Below are 19,509 nucleotides of genomic sequence, written 5' to 3'. Positions count from 1 at the left end.
TAACAAGCTTTTGTCTTCTAACCAAGAGCTCCATACAGTCATTGCCTCAATAACTTTGCCTGGCCTTTGTAAGTTATGAGAGGGAAATGGTAGCAAGTCATGAAGCAAGTCAGTCAACTGTATATGCTGTAGAGGCAATTGTTCAGGCAACTGTTACATTTAAGAACTGTCTGGAGCTGTACTGACATCAACAAAGACTATCGCATCAAGGTAGGAAATTGACAGATAATAAAATGTTATGTTGTGGCTCTTTAAAACATAACTTAAATATATAACTATATATGTCTATATAGAGAAAGATAGAATATTATACTTATATATATATATATATATTATCATATATTATATACTTATATATTAATATATTATAAAGATATTCAATATTAGTTTTATTACTTTTACAAAAAAAAAGATTAGGCTACACTGTTTCTTTTTAATACTTTAATTATTTTCGATACTTGCCTTCAGTACCTATATGACAATGTTAAACTTCTTTTACAATAATCAGATTATTTATTCAAATTCCTTAAATTCTAACTCGAATCGCAATTCTGTGTTCTGTTTGCTTTAAATTTAGGAACTGAATTAGAATTTTTTTTAAATGGCACTAGTGAAGTTAAAAAAAGTGTCATTTTGTTTGCAATTTCATAGAATTCTGTTTTACTATTTATACTATGTTTGAAAGTTATAGGGAAGTGAAGTTGTCAGCAGACATCAAAGTGAGGGTGCAACCGCTTTACCATCTGCTCCAACATCACACAAGCTCAAATTTACACTCATAATCATTGAAGAGGAAACATAAATTGTCATCTCATTCTTGAAATGGTTGATGTGGAGATGGTGATTGTGTAAACTTTCAGATATTTTAACATTGATCATGTGAGACCAGCCAATGGACGACACGTCACTCTCATGTGGTTTATTTCTGTTTCTGATGCCACATCTGACCGCTTAATGCAATTAAGTAATCACTGTAAACGCAGTGACTAGGGGAGAACTTGCTCTGTTGATCTGTCTATCTGTCTTTGGTGAGCGTAGCTGGGTGTATGTAAGCTGTTTGTCTTGTATGGCTGCGCAACAGTTGGCCTTATGAATTATTTGTGTGATATCATTTTACAGCTCTATTATATGTGATCTCTCTGCTCTCACCTCCCACCACCCTTCCCATTGTGCATCTCTAATGGAGCATGCAATCCTGTGCTCTGCTTCCATATCTGACCCCTGACCTTCAGGGTCCCCGCCTCTACAGTCAAGATCAGGCTAACTCCATCAAACCTGCTCGATCTCACTGTCTGCTGCTCTTTTTCTCCCATCACTTCCCATATTTACACTTTCTGTTTCCTTCATTCCCATTTTCTCCTTCCCTAAACTATTTGTCTTGCTTTCCATGTCTCACATTTCATTCATCCTGTATTTAAATATGCCATAATTCTCTGTTTGAATAGCATTGCTTCTACAATATCCAGAATATTTCACTGTAATACTTGATATTTCCTTTTTTTTCTGCTTACTCTCCCTGTTTTTCTCTTTCCTGGTGCATACGCACTCTTCTTTCTCTCTCTCTCATCGACTCTTGCTTTCTCCTCGCTTCATTCCCCCTTTTCTTATCTCACCTCCTCCTCTCTTCACTTGTTGACTTTCTCATAATGCAGCCCCCGACCTCTGCGTGCACACACACACACACATATACACACACACACACAAACACTCCTCACTTTTTCTCTCTCCTTACTCTTTCTTAGCAGGATGCTTAATCTGAGGGCAGCACAGAGCCAGTTTACCCATGAAGTGCGAGAGCCAGGGCTGTGGGTCTGGAGGGTGGAGAAGATGAGGGCTGTGCTCCTTGACCCATCGCAGAGGGGAACCTTCTACAATGGAGATGCATATATTGTGCTCAGCAACCGTGGAAAGTATGGAAGTGACCTGCACATGTGGATGGGTTTGTAGTGTGTTTTTGTATGTATGTATGTGTAATTAAGAATGGGAAACTATCAGTTCCTGTAGATTTTGAATTTTCTCTTACTATTGGCTTTCCTTCCCTGATCAAGGTGAGAAGTCGTCCCGGGATGAGCAGGGTGCTTGTGCCATGCTTGCCACTCAACTGGCCAGCTTCTTGGGAGGAGAGCCAGTACAACATCGACAGGTGCAAGGATACGAGTCACCTGAGTTCATGGGACTCTTCCCTAAAGGAGTCAGCTACAAGGTGAGAGTAAGGGGACAGCAAAAGAACAAAAACAACAAATCTGTAAGATTTTTATCCCCCAAAGAATTTACTATTGTATTCAACAAGTGTGCAATAAATTGATCAACATTTATATTTCAATAAATGCTGTTCTTTTGAACTTACTATTTAGCCAAGAACACTGAAAAAATGCTTCCACAAAAATATTAAGAAGCACAAATGTTTTCAACGTTGATTATTATACGAAATGTTTCTTGAGCACTAAATCAGCATATTAGAATGATTTCTGAAGGATCATGTGACACTGAAGATTGGAGTAATGATGCTGAAAATTCAGCTTTGCCATCACAGGAAAAAATTACATTTTAAATTATATTCAAATATCGTAAGAATATTTCACAATAATACTGTTTTTATTACATTTCTGATCAATTACATGCAGACTTGGTCAGCATAAGAGCCTTTTAAAAAACATTTTACAAAATCTTACTGACCCCAAACTTTTGACTGTTTGTGTATGTCTAAAAAAATGCACCTCTACAAAATGACTCGTCTCAGGAAGGCGGGGTGGAGTCTGGGTTCAAGAATGCCAGGTCCAGGACTGGCCCAGTTACACATCTGTACCAAGTCAAAGGAAAGAAAAACATCCGTGCAAGAGAGGTGGAGCTCAGCTGGGGGAGCTTCAACAAGGGTGACTGTTTTATACTGGACCTTGGAGAGGTGTGTATGTTTTTTCAAAAGTTTTTTTTTTTTTGTTATGTTGTCTGGCATTTTGCTGCTATGGTATTTTAGTTGGATAAACATGGCCAGTCATATAGTTGGTGTTATCACGCAAATGCATGTGTGTTTATGTTCAGACTATAGTCGCATGGAGTGGATCCAAAGCCAATATGTTTGAGAAACAGAAGGTGCGTGAGATAGCAATGCTGATCAGAGACACTGAAAGGAATGGGAAAGCTCACATCATCGATGTGACAGAGGGAGAGGAACCACTGGAGATGGTTCAGGTGACAAACACTTTTGAATCTTTGAATCGTGCTGGATAACATGATCATCAGATTCAAGTTCATGCAGCTGACGTGCAAAAAAAAAGACCAAATAATAAGAAATTCTAAAATTCACTTTAACAAAACAAAGACCAACTAAAAAGAAATCCTAAAATTCACTTGAATGTATTTTCACTGGTGAATGTATGCATACTTCGTATACATAGGTTTATGCATAAATAGGTTAGAAATGTTAACACCATCTCTATGTTTACTTAAAAGGCACTTGGTCCAATCCCAGCTCTGAAGGACAGTTCAACAGAAGAAGACGCTGAAGCAGACATCACTAATTCTGCTTCCCTTTACAAGGTCAGTTCTCTTTACGGTGTATTGTGCTTTATCTAACCTTTTTTTGTCAATCAAACTGTTTGTCTATCCATAAATTGGTTAATCAAACAAAACCTGTTGCTGTTTGAAGGATAAGAATGTTAGGAAAATAATTCAGATTAGGGATACATATCTGAATAATTGTCTCTCTCAGGTGTCTAATGCAACAGGCCAAAAGACCTTGACAAAACTGTGTGACAAAGGCCTTTTCAGTCAAGAGATGCTGGAGAAAGATGACTGCTTCATCCTGGACAATGGATCTAATGGGAAAATCTATGTTTGGAAAGGTGATTGTCTTAAGTCGCTGGGGTATATTTTTAGCAATAGTCAAAAAAAAACATTGTATGAGTCAAAATTATCGATTTTTATTTTATGTCAAAACTCATTAGGATATTAAGTAAAGATCATGTTCCATGAAGATATTTTGTAAATGTCCTATCGTCAATATATCAAAACTTCATTTTTGATTAGTAATATGCATTGCTAAGAACGTCATCTGGACAACTTTAAAGGCGATTTTCTCAGTATTTAGATTTTTTTGCACCCTCAGATTCCAGAATTTATTCAGATTTCAGATGATGTATAAATCTCAATTTCAAAAAATTGACCCTTATGACTGGTTTTGTGATCCAGGGTCACATATTTGTTCATGTTTGTGTGAATAGTAAATTATACTTTATTGGTTCATTGACTTTCTTCATTGATGCACAGGTAATGGAGCCAATGCAGAGGAGAAGAGAGTCGCCCTGAAGGTGGCAGATGAGTTTATTACAGAAATGAACTATCCCAGGATGAGAACACAGGTACAATAACTGGCAGTTCACTGTTTCATTTTCATTTCTGTGCGGAACTGTGACCTCTTTTACCACATTTCTTTGTGTCCTTAGGTGGAAATTCTCCCTCAGGGCCGTGAGTCTGTCCTCTTTAAACAGTTCTTCAAGAGTTGGAGTTAAACACACACCAACATTTAGGATCTATGTAGAAACTGATGCTCATTTTGCATAATCACACAGCACACTAGCTTAGCTTACCTGTTGTAACTCTTTGTTGTTAGCCAAACCATTGCTTGTTTGATCCCAGGTATCGTAATACAGAGTCTGGAATGGCTGTCATTTTTATTCAGGAACTGCCTATTAAAAAAAAATAAAAAATAATATATATATATATATATATTAAATCCATGTGAATTGTTGATTCATTTTCTGTCATGCATAATATTTTGCATTAATCTAAAATACCTGTATACAACACAGTGATCTTGTTTTGTGGTGTTCAAATACTCATGCAATGACATGTCTGTTATCCTTTGTTATATAGTATGTTGAGCCTCAAATTGTCCCGATATCAAATATATGTACACACAGACACCACATAAAGTCTCAATGCTTATGCAACCACCACACACGACACATACACGGCCTTCAATGTGATCGTCTTTTATCATGGAGATACTCACCAAGATAAAGGATGAGCCTGTACATTAATCTAAAACTAAAACCTCCACAACCAATCAATGTAACAGGGAAATGGCTGAGCTCTCACCTGTGAATATGGAGCAAATAAACACTGAATACTAAACAATAAGGACTTAACTAATAGCAATGCAGTTGCACAACTGCAAGCAAAATTAAGGCCAGTTGACATTCTTAATGAGTCATTCTTCCATCATAACTCTTAAATTAAGTTTAAAAACAGGTCTACAGAAAGGAGCATTATGGACTCCTTAAAGAATCAATGAGCAAATTAAACTATCTTAACTATTCCTTAACTGGACTAGCTGATCACAGTAGCATTTTACTGCCTAAATCTTAAATTAAAAATGAAAAGATATACCCTTTGAGTTATTTAATAACTTACTATACAACGAGGGTGGTTTAATTTCTTTTAAACGATATATGCAGTTATCTTGAAATGACAATTATCTGGGTGTGGTGAGAAAGGTGAACAATACATATTTTCATTATGTCTGTTGCTGTCCCAGTTGTTTAATTTTGTTTTAGTGTTGTTTAATATAGAAATGCATATTCAGCATGCATTTTTTATCAGTTTACTTCATTATTTCAAGTGAAATTGCACTTGCTTACAGGAAGTGGACAGTTTCACATGATTCATTTCTGGTCTTGGCTTAGACTGAACTTCACAGTACATTTCAATATATTGACAGAGATATTGATTGTATTTTTTATTAATTTCAGTTTTAGTAGATCAACAACTCAATAAAGAAGCTGAATAAAATATTTTGCCTTTATTTCTTCTAAGTCAGTTTGCTATTTAAACCAAACACACAGTCATGCTTGTATGTTGCCTCTTTATTCTATTTTATATTATAAGTAACTTTGACTTTGAAATTAAAGATTAGACCTTACCATAGCATAACACTACATAAAGCTTTTCAGCCCACATAAATTGATTACATAAGCTTTTCCTTTAGTTGACAGAAGTTTACATGAGTTGATAGGAGAGATATCATGTGTCAATGACTAGGGTGGTTTGAGGAGACAAAGTTCATTGTGTAGTCCATACAGATGACATAATACTACAGGAGAGGATCTGGGTCTTGTGCTCTGGATCTGCCGGCGTGCAACTCACATCTCTGAGCTGGTCTGCTCCTGCAGTAGAGAAGGTGAGGGCTGTAAACTTCCCTATATTCTATTTGATTTAAACATAATGTTTTAATCAAAGACTGTAAAAAACAGGTATTAATATTTAAAAAAGACAGAAAGAGACCCCCCCCCCCCATCCCCCATTCAATTAGCCTTTAAATCAGTAAGTAAAAGCTTATATGCACTTTACCTTCATTTGGGATATATTTGTGATGACTTTTAAAGATTGAGGTACTCAAAACAGTAATGGATAAACCAGCCAACATGAAGAGTATCTTGAAGAGCAAAAGTAAGTTTCTAGACTATGATTTTAGCAATCATGCACATTTTATAGTGTGTTTGAATGTTTAAGAAGTAGAAATGAAAGATGTTTGTGTGTGTGTCACAGAATATGAGGCGCCTGAAGCTGGTTTGAGTGTAACTATCGGAGCTGTACGCTGGAATCTTCCTGATGAAGGTCTTCAGGCTCACAGCTCAGTTCCTAGCAAGAGCAGTCAGAGTCCTAGACAAAAGGTATACCAACAGATAGTTTAGTTGAATAATAAAATAATCAAAGACAGACATAAAAAAAATCCCAGTAAAAAGATTTATCTAAAAGGGTAAAATGGCTCTATGACTTATATACAGGAATATGAATATTTACATATTTAATTGCCCATATTTTAATGGAAGATATGTCATAATAGCAACACTATGAATCCAAATGTAATGATTTCAAATAATTAGGCTGTTATGAAAGCAAAGATGTCTGAAATGTACATCTAATCCATGGAAATGTTAAATAATAACCCTATTAATTACAATCAGTATTAAATTTAAAAAATAATAAGTAAGGGGGCCGTCTTACCCTAGGGTCTAATTTGATCTTTTTACTTCAAAATAAAAGACATAACTTTTACTTCACACAAAGAAAAAAAACATTGATGTGTCCAAAAATCCCTCGTTAACAAATAGACACAAAAAACAGCCATGTTTTCAGCCATTCAACATAATAGTATGACATAGATCACTCTTTTCCAGAGACACAGAATTAGATCAATTAACCTCAAAACTATTTGGACTGACTAAATCTCACAAATGTTGATATTCAGATTAAAAATAGCATGGCCATTCATCAAATGTGCTGAGGTGAGATTTTGTCCCATGTGGTCAAGAGAAAAAAAAAAAACAAGGTGGTGGGGGGGACTTACCCCATCTTACTCTACTGTACTTCCTCCAGAGTTTCTTTTCTGCACGGTTTTGAAATTCAACCTTTTTTCCTAATTACAAATAAATTACACCTCGCCTTTCTGTTGTTTACAGGACTTGAAGGATCTCCGCAGCCTGCAGGAATGCGTTAAGTTTATCACTCAGTGGAAACAGCAGGTGGAACATGTCTGCAGGGTAATATGTAATGCTTTTTATAGTCTAAAATGTATAGATTTTTCACTCAAAAAGAGTAATTTGTTGTCACCTACTGAGCAACAATGAAACCTGCAGAAAGAGTCACAGAAAAATCCCCACCAAAAATGAGTCATGCAGATTTGGCACAACATTTGTCAAGGTTCTCTCAAAGTTATGAATGAACGTTCTTCCAATAATGTAAAAATGGTCTTTAATAATTTTCTTAAAACATTAGCACAAAAACATGATTTATACATTGTTCATGGAACATTTTATTTCTAAAACGTTTTGGTTGGAGAATATTCAAAAGTGCCATAAAATAAAATGATAAAATGTTCCCTTTACGATCGTAGAAAAATTTTTTTTTCATAGAACATTCAAAAGTAATGCTTTCATAGCAAAACATAATAGCTTTTTTTTTGTCAGTTGGGAATGCTTTTCATTTTTGGGTGAACTGTCATTTTAATGTTATAAAGGTTGCTTGGCAATATCTTATACACAGTAATGGTTAATCATATTCATGCCTCATATTCATGTATCATAAAGCTACTGATAAGACAGAATTAACCCCGTCACCCTGTCATTACGGTTGCATTGTCCTGTTGTTGAAATGCATCACGGAAGGGTGAGGTAGGGTTTCGGTGTCATTAAATGAAATGCACACACTTTAACAGCCTTTGTGGGTCTGAAGAGTGGGAATAAGGACTGTGTGATGCTGATGCAGACAGTAATGTGTGTTTGTCTACACTTAATGTCTAAAATATCACAATAAATATTAACTGTGTGTTTGTTTTAGCCTGGCTCCAGTGCAGATGAAGGCCCAAATATCAATGTGCATGCAGAGCCGTATAGTCTGGAGCAATGCCGCAAACTCATCCTTGAATGGGCAAAGGAGCTCAAGAAAGTTGACGATGTGAGTTCAAGGATAAAAGATACAAATGTATAAACATCATGCATTATTTTCATTAAGATCATTGCTAAGTTTATCTCTGTTTATATTCTCCTTCTTATAGTTGTTCAGTGAGGGCACATGGCGACAAGAAAGAGATGCATCCTTGGAGCAGAAAGAGCACAAGGTGGATTCTTCCAAACATATGGAGCAGAAGATCATGGAATGGGCTAAAGAGCTACAGACTGCGTCGGAGGTGAGGACAGTAGGTTTGACCCCATGTGACATATGTAATAATGTGCTAAATCTATGTGCAGTATATTATGTGTGCACATGTCTTTTTTTTTACCCGTGTACAGCGGGTAGGTGTGATGAGACAAGAATTAGCCCATTTTCTCAAGCAGCTGGAACTGAAGAAGAGGAAAATCTTGACTCTATTGCCTTTTTTGGAGTTCATAACTTGGTCTCTACTGAAACAGGACAGCCAGGTACAAGTTTAAGATAAGAGATCAACAAACATACAGAAAAATTCGAACTACAGTCCATAGTTTACACCCATAAACTGAGTCAACAAACATTCATAATCAAGAGATACTGCTTGTGTAAACAGTTTGAAACCGTTTACAGACAGGTACGCTCATCCCCAAGTGGGTAACGTATTTTGAAGATCCTAGAAATGGACAGAGATTCAGTTTCAGCATAATTACAAATGCAGATGTTTATATATTATATGTTTATATATTTATTTAGATATTATTTATAGTTTATATATTTATTTTTATTTAATATATTTTAATACAATCAGCTAAATCATTTCTTATTTACAGTTACAAATTAGGTATACAATACTATCTCCTATATATTATACTTTATATAATAATGTCATTCAATAATATAATTAGTATATTTTTAGGGTGTTGTTCCACAGCTATGGCTCCTCAACAAACAACGCACCTGGAAAACAGGTGAAACTTCAATTTACATCCTTCAGTAGACTAAACGCTGATTTGGCAAATTATATTAAATTCCTTTTAGGAAAAAGTGATCATTTAAATGATTAAACGTTTTTGACAATTCAATGTGTACAATTTGTTTTGACAGAGACACCAAAGTACATTCCAAACTCAGGTACTGATTTATGTATTTATCTTGTTCAGTGCACAGTAATTACATTCATCATATCACTGTTGTAATAATGTTCATCGCTTTTTTCCATAGTGTGGAGATGGATCCGCAGTGCTTCAGGTATCACTGATTCAGCCGTTTATGATTCATCTGCAAATTAAGTTCATTTTGAATTAAGAAAGCTTTTCGATTTTACCTCTGTACCTGTTTTGCACCTGTTTAGTGGACATCACACTGGACCCCACGACTAACCACCCATGGCTGCAGCTCTCAGATGACAAAAGAAAGGTACAGGAAGCTCTGAATGAAACTGAAGTGTCGTTCAGTACCCAGCGCTTTGACAGCTGGCCGTGTGTCCTGGGCTGGGAAGGGCTCACTTCCGGTCGGTACTATTGGGAAGTTGATATTGCCAATGATGGCTACTGGCGTATCGGAGTGACCACTGCATCCTCCAAAAGGCTTGGCCGGTGTCCCATGAACCCCTCTGAGGGTTTCTGGACAATATGGAGAAGCACACGGCAGTTTTTTGCATGTACCAAGCCGGAGACTGAGCTACCTCTGTCCCTTGTGCCCAAAAAGCTGGGAGTCTACCTGGACTACGAAGAAGGACAAGTGTCTTTCTATAAAGTAGAGACACGCTCACATATCTTTACATTCATCGCAAGTTTCCGTGAAAAGTTGCACCCGCTTTTCGCACCACTGGATGGTCGCACACTGATCACACTGTCCTCCACAGAAGTCAAACCAGAGACGTCCTCTCGTGAAAATCTACAATTCTTTTAACTCGACAAATGTTTTAATAGGGGACTAATGAGGGCAGATAGTCTGCCCTTTAAGGCTTAAATATAAACACAGCTTAAAATCATCTGGATCTAAGCAGATTGGAAAGGTGGATAAAATGATCACAATTGTCAGATCATTTGAATAATGTTGAGATGTTTTGGTTGTAAATTTCAACTTCAGCACAGATGCAAAATTCTGAGAATTTTCTCAAGTTCTCTCTTCATGGAAAATGATGAAATCTGACACATCCTCAGATCACTCTGGCGTTGGTGTATACAAAGTTCTGTGAACTTGAAACGCTGTACTCACAATGTACAGGTCAATTCGTCCTTGTGGAGCATGGCTAACAATTTGATGAATCGGTATTCTTTACATCATTTTTGTGAGGTTTGCTTCTGAATGATATTCTCCATTTCATTCAAATCAAAAATGCCTAGGAGTACAGTGAATGATTTTTAGAAAATGTCTGTATATAAGCCAAAGAGGCAGTTGTGGCCAAAGGTTACAGGTTGGAGTCTCAGTACTGGCAGGAATTGTAAATGGGAGTGAATGAACAGAGCTCCCTTCCACCTTCAACACCCACGACTGAGATGCCCTTGAGTGAGGCACCAAACCCCCAATTGCTCCCCAGGCACTGCAACAAATGGCTGCACACTGCTCTGGGTATGTGTGTTCACTTGGATGGGTTAAATGCAGAGCACAAATTCCGAGTATGGGGTACCATACTTGGCCACACATCACATCACTAGCACTAAAAAACATTTGATTCTAGCCCACATGATTGTTATTAACAATGTAAATCTAGTGTGGAAAGAAAGTGTTTACATTTAGTGGGTTGGATTTGGAACCATCTTAATAAATTTTGGGGTTTTGTGGTTTCAGAAGCTTTGCTGCTTGGAGTGCCAACAATGAATATTTTGAGAGATTCATAAAAATACTATACAAGGCACACTGTGATTGTCTACAAGCGCAAAACTGATAGTTCTAACACAATGTTGTTATTTTTATGGTAATGTTCACACAATGTAATTACTTTATTATGAATCTTACATGCATGTATTTTCTTACCTTCATTATTTAAAATTGTAAAAACGTTACCGTGCTTTAATGCTGGAACCAAAAAAGAAATAAAGACACAAATTATTTTTTTTATTTGATTTTATGTATTTAAAAAACACTTTAAAAAAAATAAAAAAAACTTCCCCACCTACAAATGCTTGTGTATATATGCATAAAAGATGTATAGGTGTATACAGTAATAAAACGGGGAAAAAAACAGCATAAAATATAGATCAAGTAGGAACAGTAGAATAGTTTTCTCAAGATTTACAGGAGGGACTCAAAAATGCCCTGAGTTCTAGACAATTTCATTTGCTTATGAATATCAACGGAAATTAACCTAATAAAAAGGGATTCCAAATACAAAATAGGGGGTTATTATTATTATTATTTTTTCATATTTTTATTATAGCTATTTGGCTTGTAACCATTTCTGCTGGTTTCATCTAATCAGTAATAGAAAAAAACTTACAAAACAGGTTACAAAATACTGGCATTAGTACATTTTCAACAAAGTGGGCATCCAGTAAGTCAGTGACAAATTTACAACCTTACCAGAGAGAAGAAACTACGTGTTGTGAGGTAAGTGACCTGCACTGACCTACAACAGGAAAAATCCCACACAGTTCCTCACTGCTGGACATTCATTTATCGGGTTTACAAAATGATGGGTCAGTACTGATAAAGTACTACACACCTACAACGCCCAGCCAATACTAGCCTCTTTCATATAGACCTCTTCTGGATCAGCTGACTTACAAAGGTCCCAGTAGAGTGAACAAGATGAAAAATGACATACAGGACTGAGGGATCAAGGGACCGCAATTCATCAAATGCTCTCTATGACAAGCCGTTTTGGTCAAACAAAGGCAAAACTATTCTTTCTTTTTTTTGGTTCAGCATCCCGCCATCCTAATCCGAGTCACTTTTTTCATCTTTAAGCATTAGTTTTTTGCTTCTTTTGGGCTCAGTCGTTTGGCCATCCTTCTCCTTCTTGCCCTTGGTGAATCTAAAAAAAAAAAAAGTAATAAATTAAATGTAGTGTGTACATGAGGTGTCAAATGAGCTCGGTTGACAGATGCTGTAACAGTTTTGATTTTGAGAAAAAAATACATTTGTGCAGGGTGTAGTTGTGGCATGATATCACTTACAATTTCTGCCGGTATCTGTCCATATCAGATGGAGGTACCACGTCGCTCAATTCCAAACTGTCGTTGATCTTCTTCAACATTTCATACCTTTCCTTACCCCTCACCTGCATGAAGAGAAAGCTCATCTTAAAAGTCATGCAAACACAGACTACACTTTTTTTTGATAAAGGTCTTAGCCAATCATATTTATAGTACACAATACCATTTAAAAAGCACAAGCTAGATTAGTACAATAACACGCATGGCAAGGCATGTTTATTTACAAAGCACCTGTCATACAGTGGAAATTTAAAGTGTTTTAAATAAAAATTATTAAAAAAAGGGGTAATCATAAAAAGGTTCATAATAAATGTAACCAAAACAACAGTGTATTAATTTGTTATTTTTGTGAGCAGTATCACTGTGCAATATTACTGGCCCTGTGCAAAATTTATGTTCTGTGCAATATTATTTATGTACAGTCAAGATTGTGCAATACAACTTATTCATTTTACTTTTTCTCTTGCACTTTTTTTTGAGAATGTTTACTGCTCCTTGCTTTTCTACAAAAGCTGACTCTGAGAAATGCACAAGAATTCCAATGTACTTGTACAAATTGCAATAAACTTCAAATTCCAAAGGTTAAATTTTTTTAAAAACTAAATCAATTAAAAATAAATAAAGGTATACATTAAAAAGAATATGAGACACATAAAAGGACAAGAGGCTGCAGAAGATTTTTTTTTTTTTAATAGGAATCATAGTGAGTGCCTTTTCAACAAAGCTTAATTTACTACCTACTATCATTATGTGGCACAACCATTTAGCAGTTAATTTATTAGTTAATTTGTCCCTCAATAAAACCCATTACGATTTTCCATGAAAATCACAGGAGGATGATAAAAAGAAAAGAGACAGGAAGGTGCATGATCACCTGCAGGGTATAGATTTCCTCATCACTGCTCGCGCTCAGTTTGGCCTTCCTCCTGCCCTCAGGTCGAGGTGTGGATGAAGATGATTCTTTAGTCATGCCTGTCAGATCAGATTCACATTACTATAACATTCTGAAGAAATTAATTTGATTAATTATGAGCAGTGTATGTGCAGTCTAATTGAATTTTTCATACACGCACGCAAAACTTACTGCGTTTGGTGGTAGAAGGGGTCTTGCCCAAGGTTTTGGTCTCCTGGTCTTTCCTGAAGTTGCTCTCCTCAGTTTTCCGGTCTCTGCCTGGGCACGCACACACACGCACCTCGAAAGACCTGCGGCCCAGCAACTGACCTCTGCAAGACAAGAGTAAAAGCTGTTTTGATGATCCTTGGTATCCACATTAGGGATGGGTCACGATTTTCGAATATTCAATTAGTTGATTTAATTATAGAATATCAAAATAGGTTGTGCTATTATTGTCTTAAAAAATCTCCCCATGTTTTCCGTGTTGATGCGGTGGTGACGCGTTCATGTAAGCAGAGGGTGGCGCTACCAATAACACACCTAAAAGCTGTCAAAGACAACAGAAGAACACAGCATTGTCTCACACGCACACTGTAGACTTGCATGGCATAAAAAATGACTTGCGTAGCATATAACGGTTACAGTAACTTGGGACGATGTCAAATAAGAGTTCTGTGCAGACCACACAAACACCCCTGACTGGGTTAGAGATGTGGCTGAATCCGTATTCAGAAAGGTGCGGAAAACAAATAACGCATTCTACGGAGCCACTAAAGGGACCTCGTTAGCCTCTTGCTAACGGTAGCCTGTTACATTACAGTACATAACATTTCACTTACCACATAAACAGAGTAAGGAGAGATGACTGATAGGATGATGGCGAATGATTTGCAGATCCTGAGCACCACTGACAAACATCTAATCTTGTCAAATGTGTGGTAAGTACTGCCGAGTGCTGTTCCGTATGTGATCGCGAATCTCGAAAGTGAACGTAAAAAACAAGTGCGCGTTCAAATGTGGTTTAAATGCCCCGCGTCTTAATAACAGCTCCCTGATGCCCGCAGTTTATATACACTGTAATTTACCCAACGATATAATTGCGACAGATGATACTGAAGTATATTTTTCCTCCCATCTCGCATCGATTCCCTTTAGGGGTTCCATTTTTTTAAATGGATATGTCCTAGCCTTATGAGCAGTTGATTTACGCTAATCGACGGACTGTTATGTTAATAAGTCCTGTCATTTGGTTGCGTTTATTATATTAATATGTTTCAGCACATTACAATCATTATATGGCTTGAGTTAAGGTAGCCTATCTTCTAAATTAAACAGTTTATCATACAGATTGAAAGTGTGAATCCTGTCTGTGGCGAGGGGGGTGTGGTTCAGCGAAGTCTGCAGCGGGAGAGAGTGACGGGAGATGAGCGGTGAGTAAGTAGGTCAAGTGCAAAATGATGAACACCTGTGTCTGATTGCAGTAATTAGCCTGGAGAGACCGGATAAAAGGCAGACTAGAGAACGTGGTTGGGAGAGAGAGACTGGGACTCGTGGCCATCCCTTAGCCGGTGGAGGAAAACTGACTGAACTGAGTTTATGCCCTGGGCAGATTGAGAACGCGCTGGAAGTGCCCCGTTTGTGTTTTGTTGAACTTTAAGTAAAGAAATAAAAGGGCCACGAGTCTCCAAACCGCCTACTTGAGTCACTTCCTTCTTCCCAATACGAACTTTGTTACACTGGTGCCGAAACCCGGGAAGGAAGTGATAACGCCGCCTCCATCAAGTTCGCCGTTTGCGGAGGTCATCCACTCGCTCGCGGGCCTCCACCAAGAGCACCATCAAGCGCTGCTGGACATGAGGGAGGATCAGGAGCGTCGATTCCGGGCCCTCGTCCAGATGCAGGAGGAGAACCGCAAGCTGTTCCGGAGCTGGATAGACCTGGAGGTTCGGGCTAGGGAAAGTCCATCTGCCCCGGCCCTGCCAGCCCACCTGCCCTTGAACAAACTGGGCCCTCAGGATGATCCGGAGGCCTTCATCGACCTCTTTGAGAGGACCGCCGAGGCATGTGGGTGGCCCCGGACGAACTGGCCAGTGCGCCTCATCCCGCTGCTGTCAGGGGAGGTCCAGATGGCTGCGCAGCAGCTGCCAGTTCAGAACCTCCTGGTCTACGACGACCTCAAGCGAGCCATCCTCCAGCGGGTCGGCCGGAACCCCGACTCAGGGCACTTTATTGATTGGTGTCTGGTGATGGAGGTGGGGACACTGATCCGGGTCCCGGACGCCCCACAGGCTGTCCCCGGTCCAGCCGGCATGTACCAAATACCTGTGAGTATTAAGGGGGTACCTATTGGGCTTTGGTAGATTCAGGATGTAACCAGACCTCGATCCATCAAAGCCTAATTCAGCCGGCGGCAATGGATAAGAGCTGCTTGGTTCGGGTGCGGTGCGTACACGGGGATGTGGTGAGGTATCCTATAGTGCTCCTAGCTATCCAGTTCTGGGGTCAAAAGCATAACGTGGAGGTCGCAGTTAACCCGCACCTCAGGCATCCGCTAATTCTGGGAACCAATTGGCCAGCTTTTAATCACTTATTGGGGTATTTGTGCGCGGATGTCTCTTGGGGAAAGGAGAAGCAAGGAGGGGAGACGGCCATGCAGGCAGGGGAGGCGGTACCGCGACCGCCTGAGCCTGCGACAGTGGAACCGAGCGCGGCCGAGAGGCTAATCCTCCCGGAGCGTGATGATTTTCCCCTGGAGCAGTCTCGGGATGAGACACTATCTTAATTAGGAGGTAATTCGATCGGACAGGAGTGGGGCACGTCAAATTTACCATCTTAACCTCCTTAAAAAGTGGAGCGAGGTGGAACCGGTGATGCTGGCGACGGCAGTGAGTGGAGAGGAAGATCTTGGGCCAGAGGTGACCAATAAGATCCAATCCCTTGCTCTGGCCCCAGGGGGGGGATCACCTCTTGCCCTCCCAGCTCACTGATGTAGCAAGATTGCAAGCCGAGTTTGCAGACGTGTTCTCACCCCTGCCCGGTCGAACGAATCTCATCCAGCACCATATTGAGATGGAGCCGGGCGTGGTGGTACGCAGCCGGCCATATCGGTTGCCGGAACACAAAAAGAAAGTGGTTCAGGCAGAATTAGAGGCGATGTTAGAGATGGGGGTAGTAGAAGAATCCCACAGCGATTGGGCGAGCCCGATAGTTTTGGTACCTAAAACGGACGGTTCGGTTCTGTGTGGATTATCGCAAGGTGAATGCGGCATTGAAATTCGAAGCCTATCCAATGCCGCGGGTTGACGAGTTGCTGGATCGGCTAGGCGCAGCTCGCTTTTTTTTTTTTTTTCAACACTGGACTTAACCAATGGATATTGGCAGATCCCCTTAGCCAAAGAAAAGCCTTCACGACGCCGTTTGGATTACACCAATTTGTTACCCTTCCTTTCAGGTTGTTCGGGGCTCCAGCCACTTTTCAGCAGTTCATGGACAGAATCCTCCGCCTGCATGCCGCTGCCTATCTAGATGACATCATTATTTACAGTCAGGACTGTAGACCAAAAAGGAGGTGAGGCAGTTCCTGGGGCTGGCAGGATATTATAAGAGGTTTATCCCTGGGAGAGAGCGCCGTACATTCACTCCCCCCACCTACAATCCCTGCTGGTACGAGACTCGAACCCGCAACCTTTGGGTTACGAGTCCGACTCTCTAACCATTAGGCCTCGACTTCCCCATAACATTTAACATTTAACATACCATCACAATATTTTTGTTAATTGAAATGAAGCAAAACATTTTTTTTTAAATAAAATAAAATCAAATATTTAAATAAACAAATTAGATAAAACAAAAATAAAAATCCAAAAATGACCAAAAAAGACTATATATATATATATATATATAGCCTATCCAATGCCGGGGGTTGGCGAGTTGCTGGATCGGCTAGGCGCGGCTCGCTTTTTTTTTTTTTTTCAACACTGGACTTAACCAATGGATATTGGCAGATCCCCTTAGCCAAAGAAAAGCCTTCACGACGCCGTTTGGATTACACCAATTTGTTACCCTTCCTTTCAGGTTGTTCGGGGCTCCAGCCACTTTTCAGCAGTTCATGGACAGAATCCTCCGCCTGCATGCCGCTGCCTATCTAGATGACATCATTATTTACAGTAAGGACTGGCAGCGGCATATGGCGCATCTGCGGGCTGTCCTACAAGCTCTGAGAGGGGCCGGGCTAACGGCCAACCCGAAGTAGTGTGCGGTTGGGCTTCCACTTGGGTCATGGGCAGGTGCGTCCCCAAATTAATAAGACGGCGGCAATTGCGACCTGTCCGAGGCCCAAGACCAAAAAGGAGATGAGGCAGTTCCTGGGGCTGGCAGGATATTATAGGAGGTTTATCCCTAATTATTCGGACCTTACCAGCCTGCTGACTGACCTCACTCAAAAGGAAGTGCCAGACCCGGTCCAGTGGACGGAGCGGTGTCAGCAGGCTTTCACCCAGGTAAAGGCTGCTCTGTGTTGGGGGCCGCTCTTACACTCTCCTGACTTTTCTCTCCCTTTCTTGTTGCAGACGGACAGGGGGCTGGGGGCCGTCCTGGCCCAGGAGCTAGAGGGTGAGGAACGGCCAGTGCTGTACATCAGTCGAAAGCTCTCTAAGAGAGAGACTATGTACAGCACCATTGAGAAGTAATGCTTGGCCATCCGATGGGCTGTCCTCACTCTCCGCTATTATCTCCTGGGTCGGGAGTTCACCCTCTGTTCGGACCACGTGCCCCTGCAGTGGCTCCACCACATGAAGGATACCAACGTGCGGATCACCCGTTGGTATCTGGCATTACAACCCTTTAAGTTCAAGGTGGTCCACAGGCCGGGTGCACAGATGGCTGTAGCCGACTTCATCTCCAGAAATGGAGGGGGGGCTGCAGGCCGGAGGGCTCCCTGGCCTGAGTCGGGCGGTGGGGGTATATGGTGAGGGGGGCGTGGTTCAGCGAAGTCTGCAGCGGGAGAGAGGGACGGGAGACAAGCGGTGAGTAAGTAGGTCAAGTGTAAAAGGATGAACACCTGTGTCTGATTGCAGTAATTGGCCTGGAGAAACCGGTTAAAAGGCTGACTGGAGAACGTGGAGGGAGAGAGAGAGACAGAGACTCGTGGGCATCGCTCGGCCAGGGAGAGAGAAAACCTGAGGAACTGAATTTGTGCCATTGGCAGTGTGTGAACGCACTGGAAGCGCTACTTTTGTTTTGTTAGAGTTTTGAGTTATTAAATAAACATCCACGAGTCTCCAAACGCCAACCTTGTTCACTTCCTTCCTTCCTTCCTTACTACGAACCTTGTTACAATGTTGTACACACTCAAACTTGTGACTGTCAAATTTAGCCTGTTTTTTTTTTTACCCGTGTTTTTGCAGAGCTTAGTCTGAAAGACAACTGCCTAAGGGAGGTAGAGAAAGTGTTTTGTCAGAAGGCCAAAAAATTAATTTTTGTATTATATACTACTATAATGCAATTTGGCCTATTAATTTTTGTATGCAATCATCAGTATACTGTATTATGTTACATACCTATTTGATATTTAGTTCTTTTGTTTTTGAACTTTACTTCTCTTGTAAGTTAATCTACTTCATTTACTGTAAGATCAATTAGTGTAATGAGAATTGATGTTTCATAAAGCTTATTGTTGTATTTTATTCTTTCTACATTTTTCATTTATGTAGTATACTAAGATATTGAGCTGCCAAATAATTCCTGAATCCCAATAAGAGGTTTTTGTTACAGTGTTCTGAATTGATCTCACTAGTGTTCACTGGGCAGGGAAGTTGTCTGTGTATTTGTACTGTAGGTTTTGTCATCTGAAGCCAAAGTTTGATATTCGTAGAAGTAAGGGTTTTTGACTAGAGTATTTGATTTTGACATAGAACTTTGTACAAGTTTGTTACACAAATGTGTTTATAGTTGTGAGAAAGTGGTGAATTGTTTCATAAATTGTGTGTTAGTAATCGAGAAAAACTAAGACAGCATTTAGGAAAATTT

General features: G+C 39.7%; 3 protein-coding genes across 5 annotated transcripts in view; 2 read left to right on the top strand and 1 right to left on the bottom strand.

Moving 5' to 3' along the window:
- Positions 1-1,746: 1,746 nt before the first annotated feature.
- LOC107592395 (macrophage-capping protein-like) lies at positions 1,747-4,565 on the top strand. Its single transcript, XM_016281894.1, has 8 exons — positions 1,747-1,939; positions 2,049-2,203; positions 2,741-2,902; positions 3,040-3,189; positions 3,451-3,537; positions 3,710-3,842; positions 4,267-4,358; positions 4,443-4,565. Exons 1-8 carry the CDS (start codon positions 1,747-1,749, stop codon positions 4,506-4,508), a joined length of 1,038 nt encoding a protein of 345 aa, XP_016137380.1. The 3' UTR covers positions 4,509-4,565.
- A 1,839-nt stretch (positions 4,566-6,404) lies between these two features.
- On the top strand, positions 6,405-10,338 carry LOC107592362 (zinc-binding protein A33-like). The gene is made up of 10 exons (XM_016281863.1): positions 6,405-6,447; positions 6,547-6,671; positions 7,461-7,541; positions 8,338-8,454; positions 8,555-8,686; positions 8,790-8,918; positions 9,344-9,395; positions 9,532-9,558; positions 9,649-9,675; positions 9,779-10,338. Exons 1-10 carry the CDS (start codon positions 6,405-6,407, stop codon positions 10,336-10,338), a joined length of 1,293 nt encoding a protein of 430 aa, XP_016137349.1.
- Positions 10,339-11,527: 1,189 nt separating this feature from the next.
- LOC107592291 (cellular tumor antigen p53-like) overlaps positions 11,528-19,509 on the bottom strand; it is a 28,303-nt gene continuing 20,321 nt past the window's right edge. For all 3 annotated transcript variants that reach the window (XM_016281733.1, XM_016281736.1, XM_016281734.1), the window contains exons 8-11: positions 13,672-13,811; positions 13,462-13,559; positions 12,549-12,652; positions 11,528-12,406 (exon numbers count right to left, since the gene is read on the bottom strand). In XM_016281733.1, the coding sequence (XP_016137219.1) occupies positions 12,310-12,406; positions 12,549-12,652; positions 13,462-13,559; positions 13,672-13,811 (439 nt within the window). In that variant the 3' untranslated portion in view covers positions 11,528-12,309. The remainder of the gene's footprint in view (positions 12,407-12,548; positions 12,653-13,461; positions 13,560-13,671; positions 13,812-19,509) is intronic.

This window comes from Sinocyclocheilus grahami, unplaced genomic scaffold, assembly GCF_001515645.1.
Source record: "Sinocyclocheilus grahami isolate Dianchi unplaced genomic scaffold, SAMN03320097.WGS_v1.1 scaffold152.1, whole genome shotgun sequence".
NCBI classification, from domain to species: domain Eukaryota; kingdom Metazoa; phylum Chordata; class Actinopteri; order Cypriniformes; family Cyprinidae; genus Sinocyclocheilus; species Sinocyclocheilus grahami.
The sequence above is the reverse complement of the archived record's forward strand: the minus strand, read 5'-3'. Positions and strand labels throughout refer to the sequence as shown.

Bases quoted from the DNA above. Each gene is read 5' to 3' on its own strand.
- LOC107592362 (XM_016281863.1), top strand. From the start codon at position 6,405: ATGGATAAACCAGCCAACATGAAGAGTATCTTGAAGAGCAAAA. The intron at 6,672-7,460 runs GTATACCAACAG...TGTTGTTTACAG, and splicing joins GTCAGAGTCCTAGACAAAAG to GACTTGAAGGATCTCCGCAG. The intron at 8,455-8,554 runs GTGAGTTCAAGG...TCCTTCTTATAG, and splicing joins AGCTCAAGAAAGTTGACGAT to TTGTTCAGTGAGGGCACATG.
- LOC107592395 (XM_016281894.1), top strand. From the start codon at position 1,747: ATGCTTAATCTGAGGGCAGCACAGAGCCAGTTTACCCATGAAGTGCGA. The intron at 3,190-3,450 runs GTGACAAACACT...TTTACTTAAAAG, and splicing joins AACCACTGGAGATGGTTCAG to GCACTTGGTCCAATCCCAGC. The intron at 3,843-4,266 runs GTGATTGTCTTA...ATTGATGCACAG, and splicing joins GAAAATCTATGTTTGGAAAG to GTAATGGAGCCAATGCAGAG.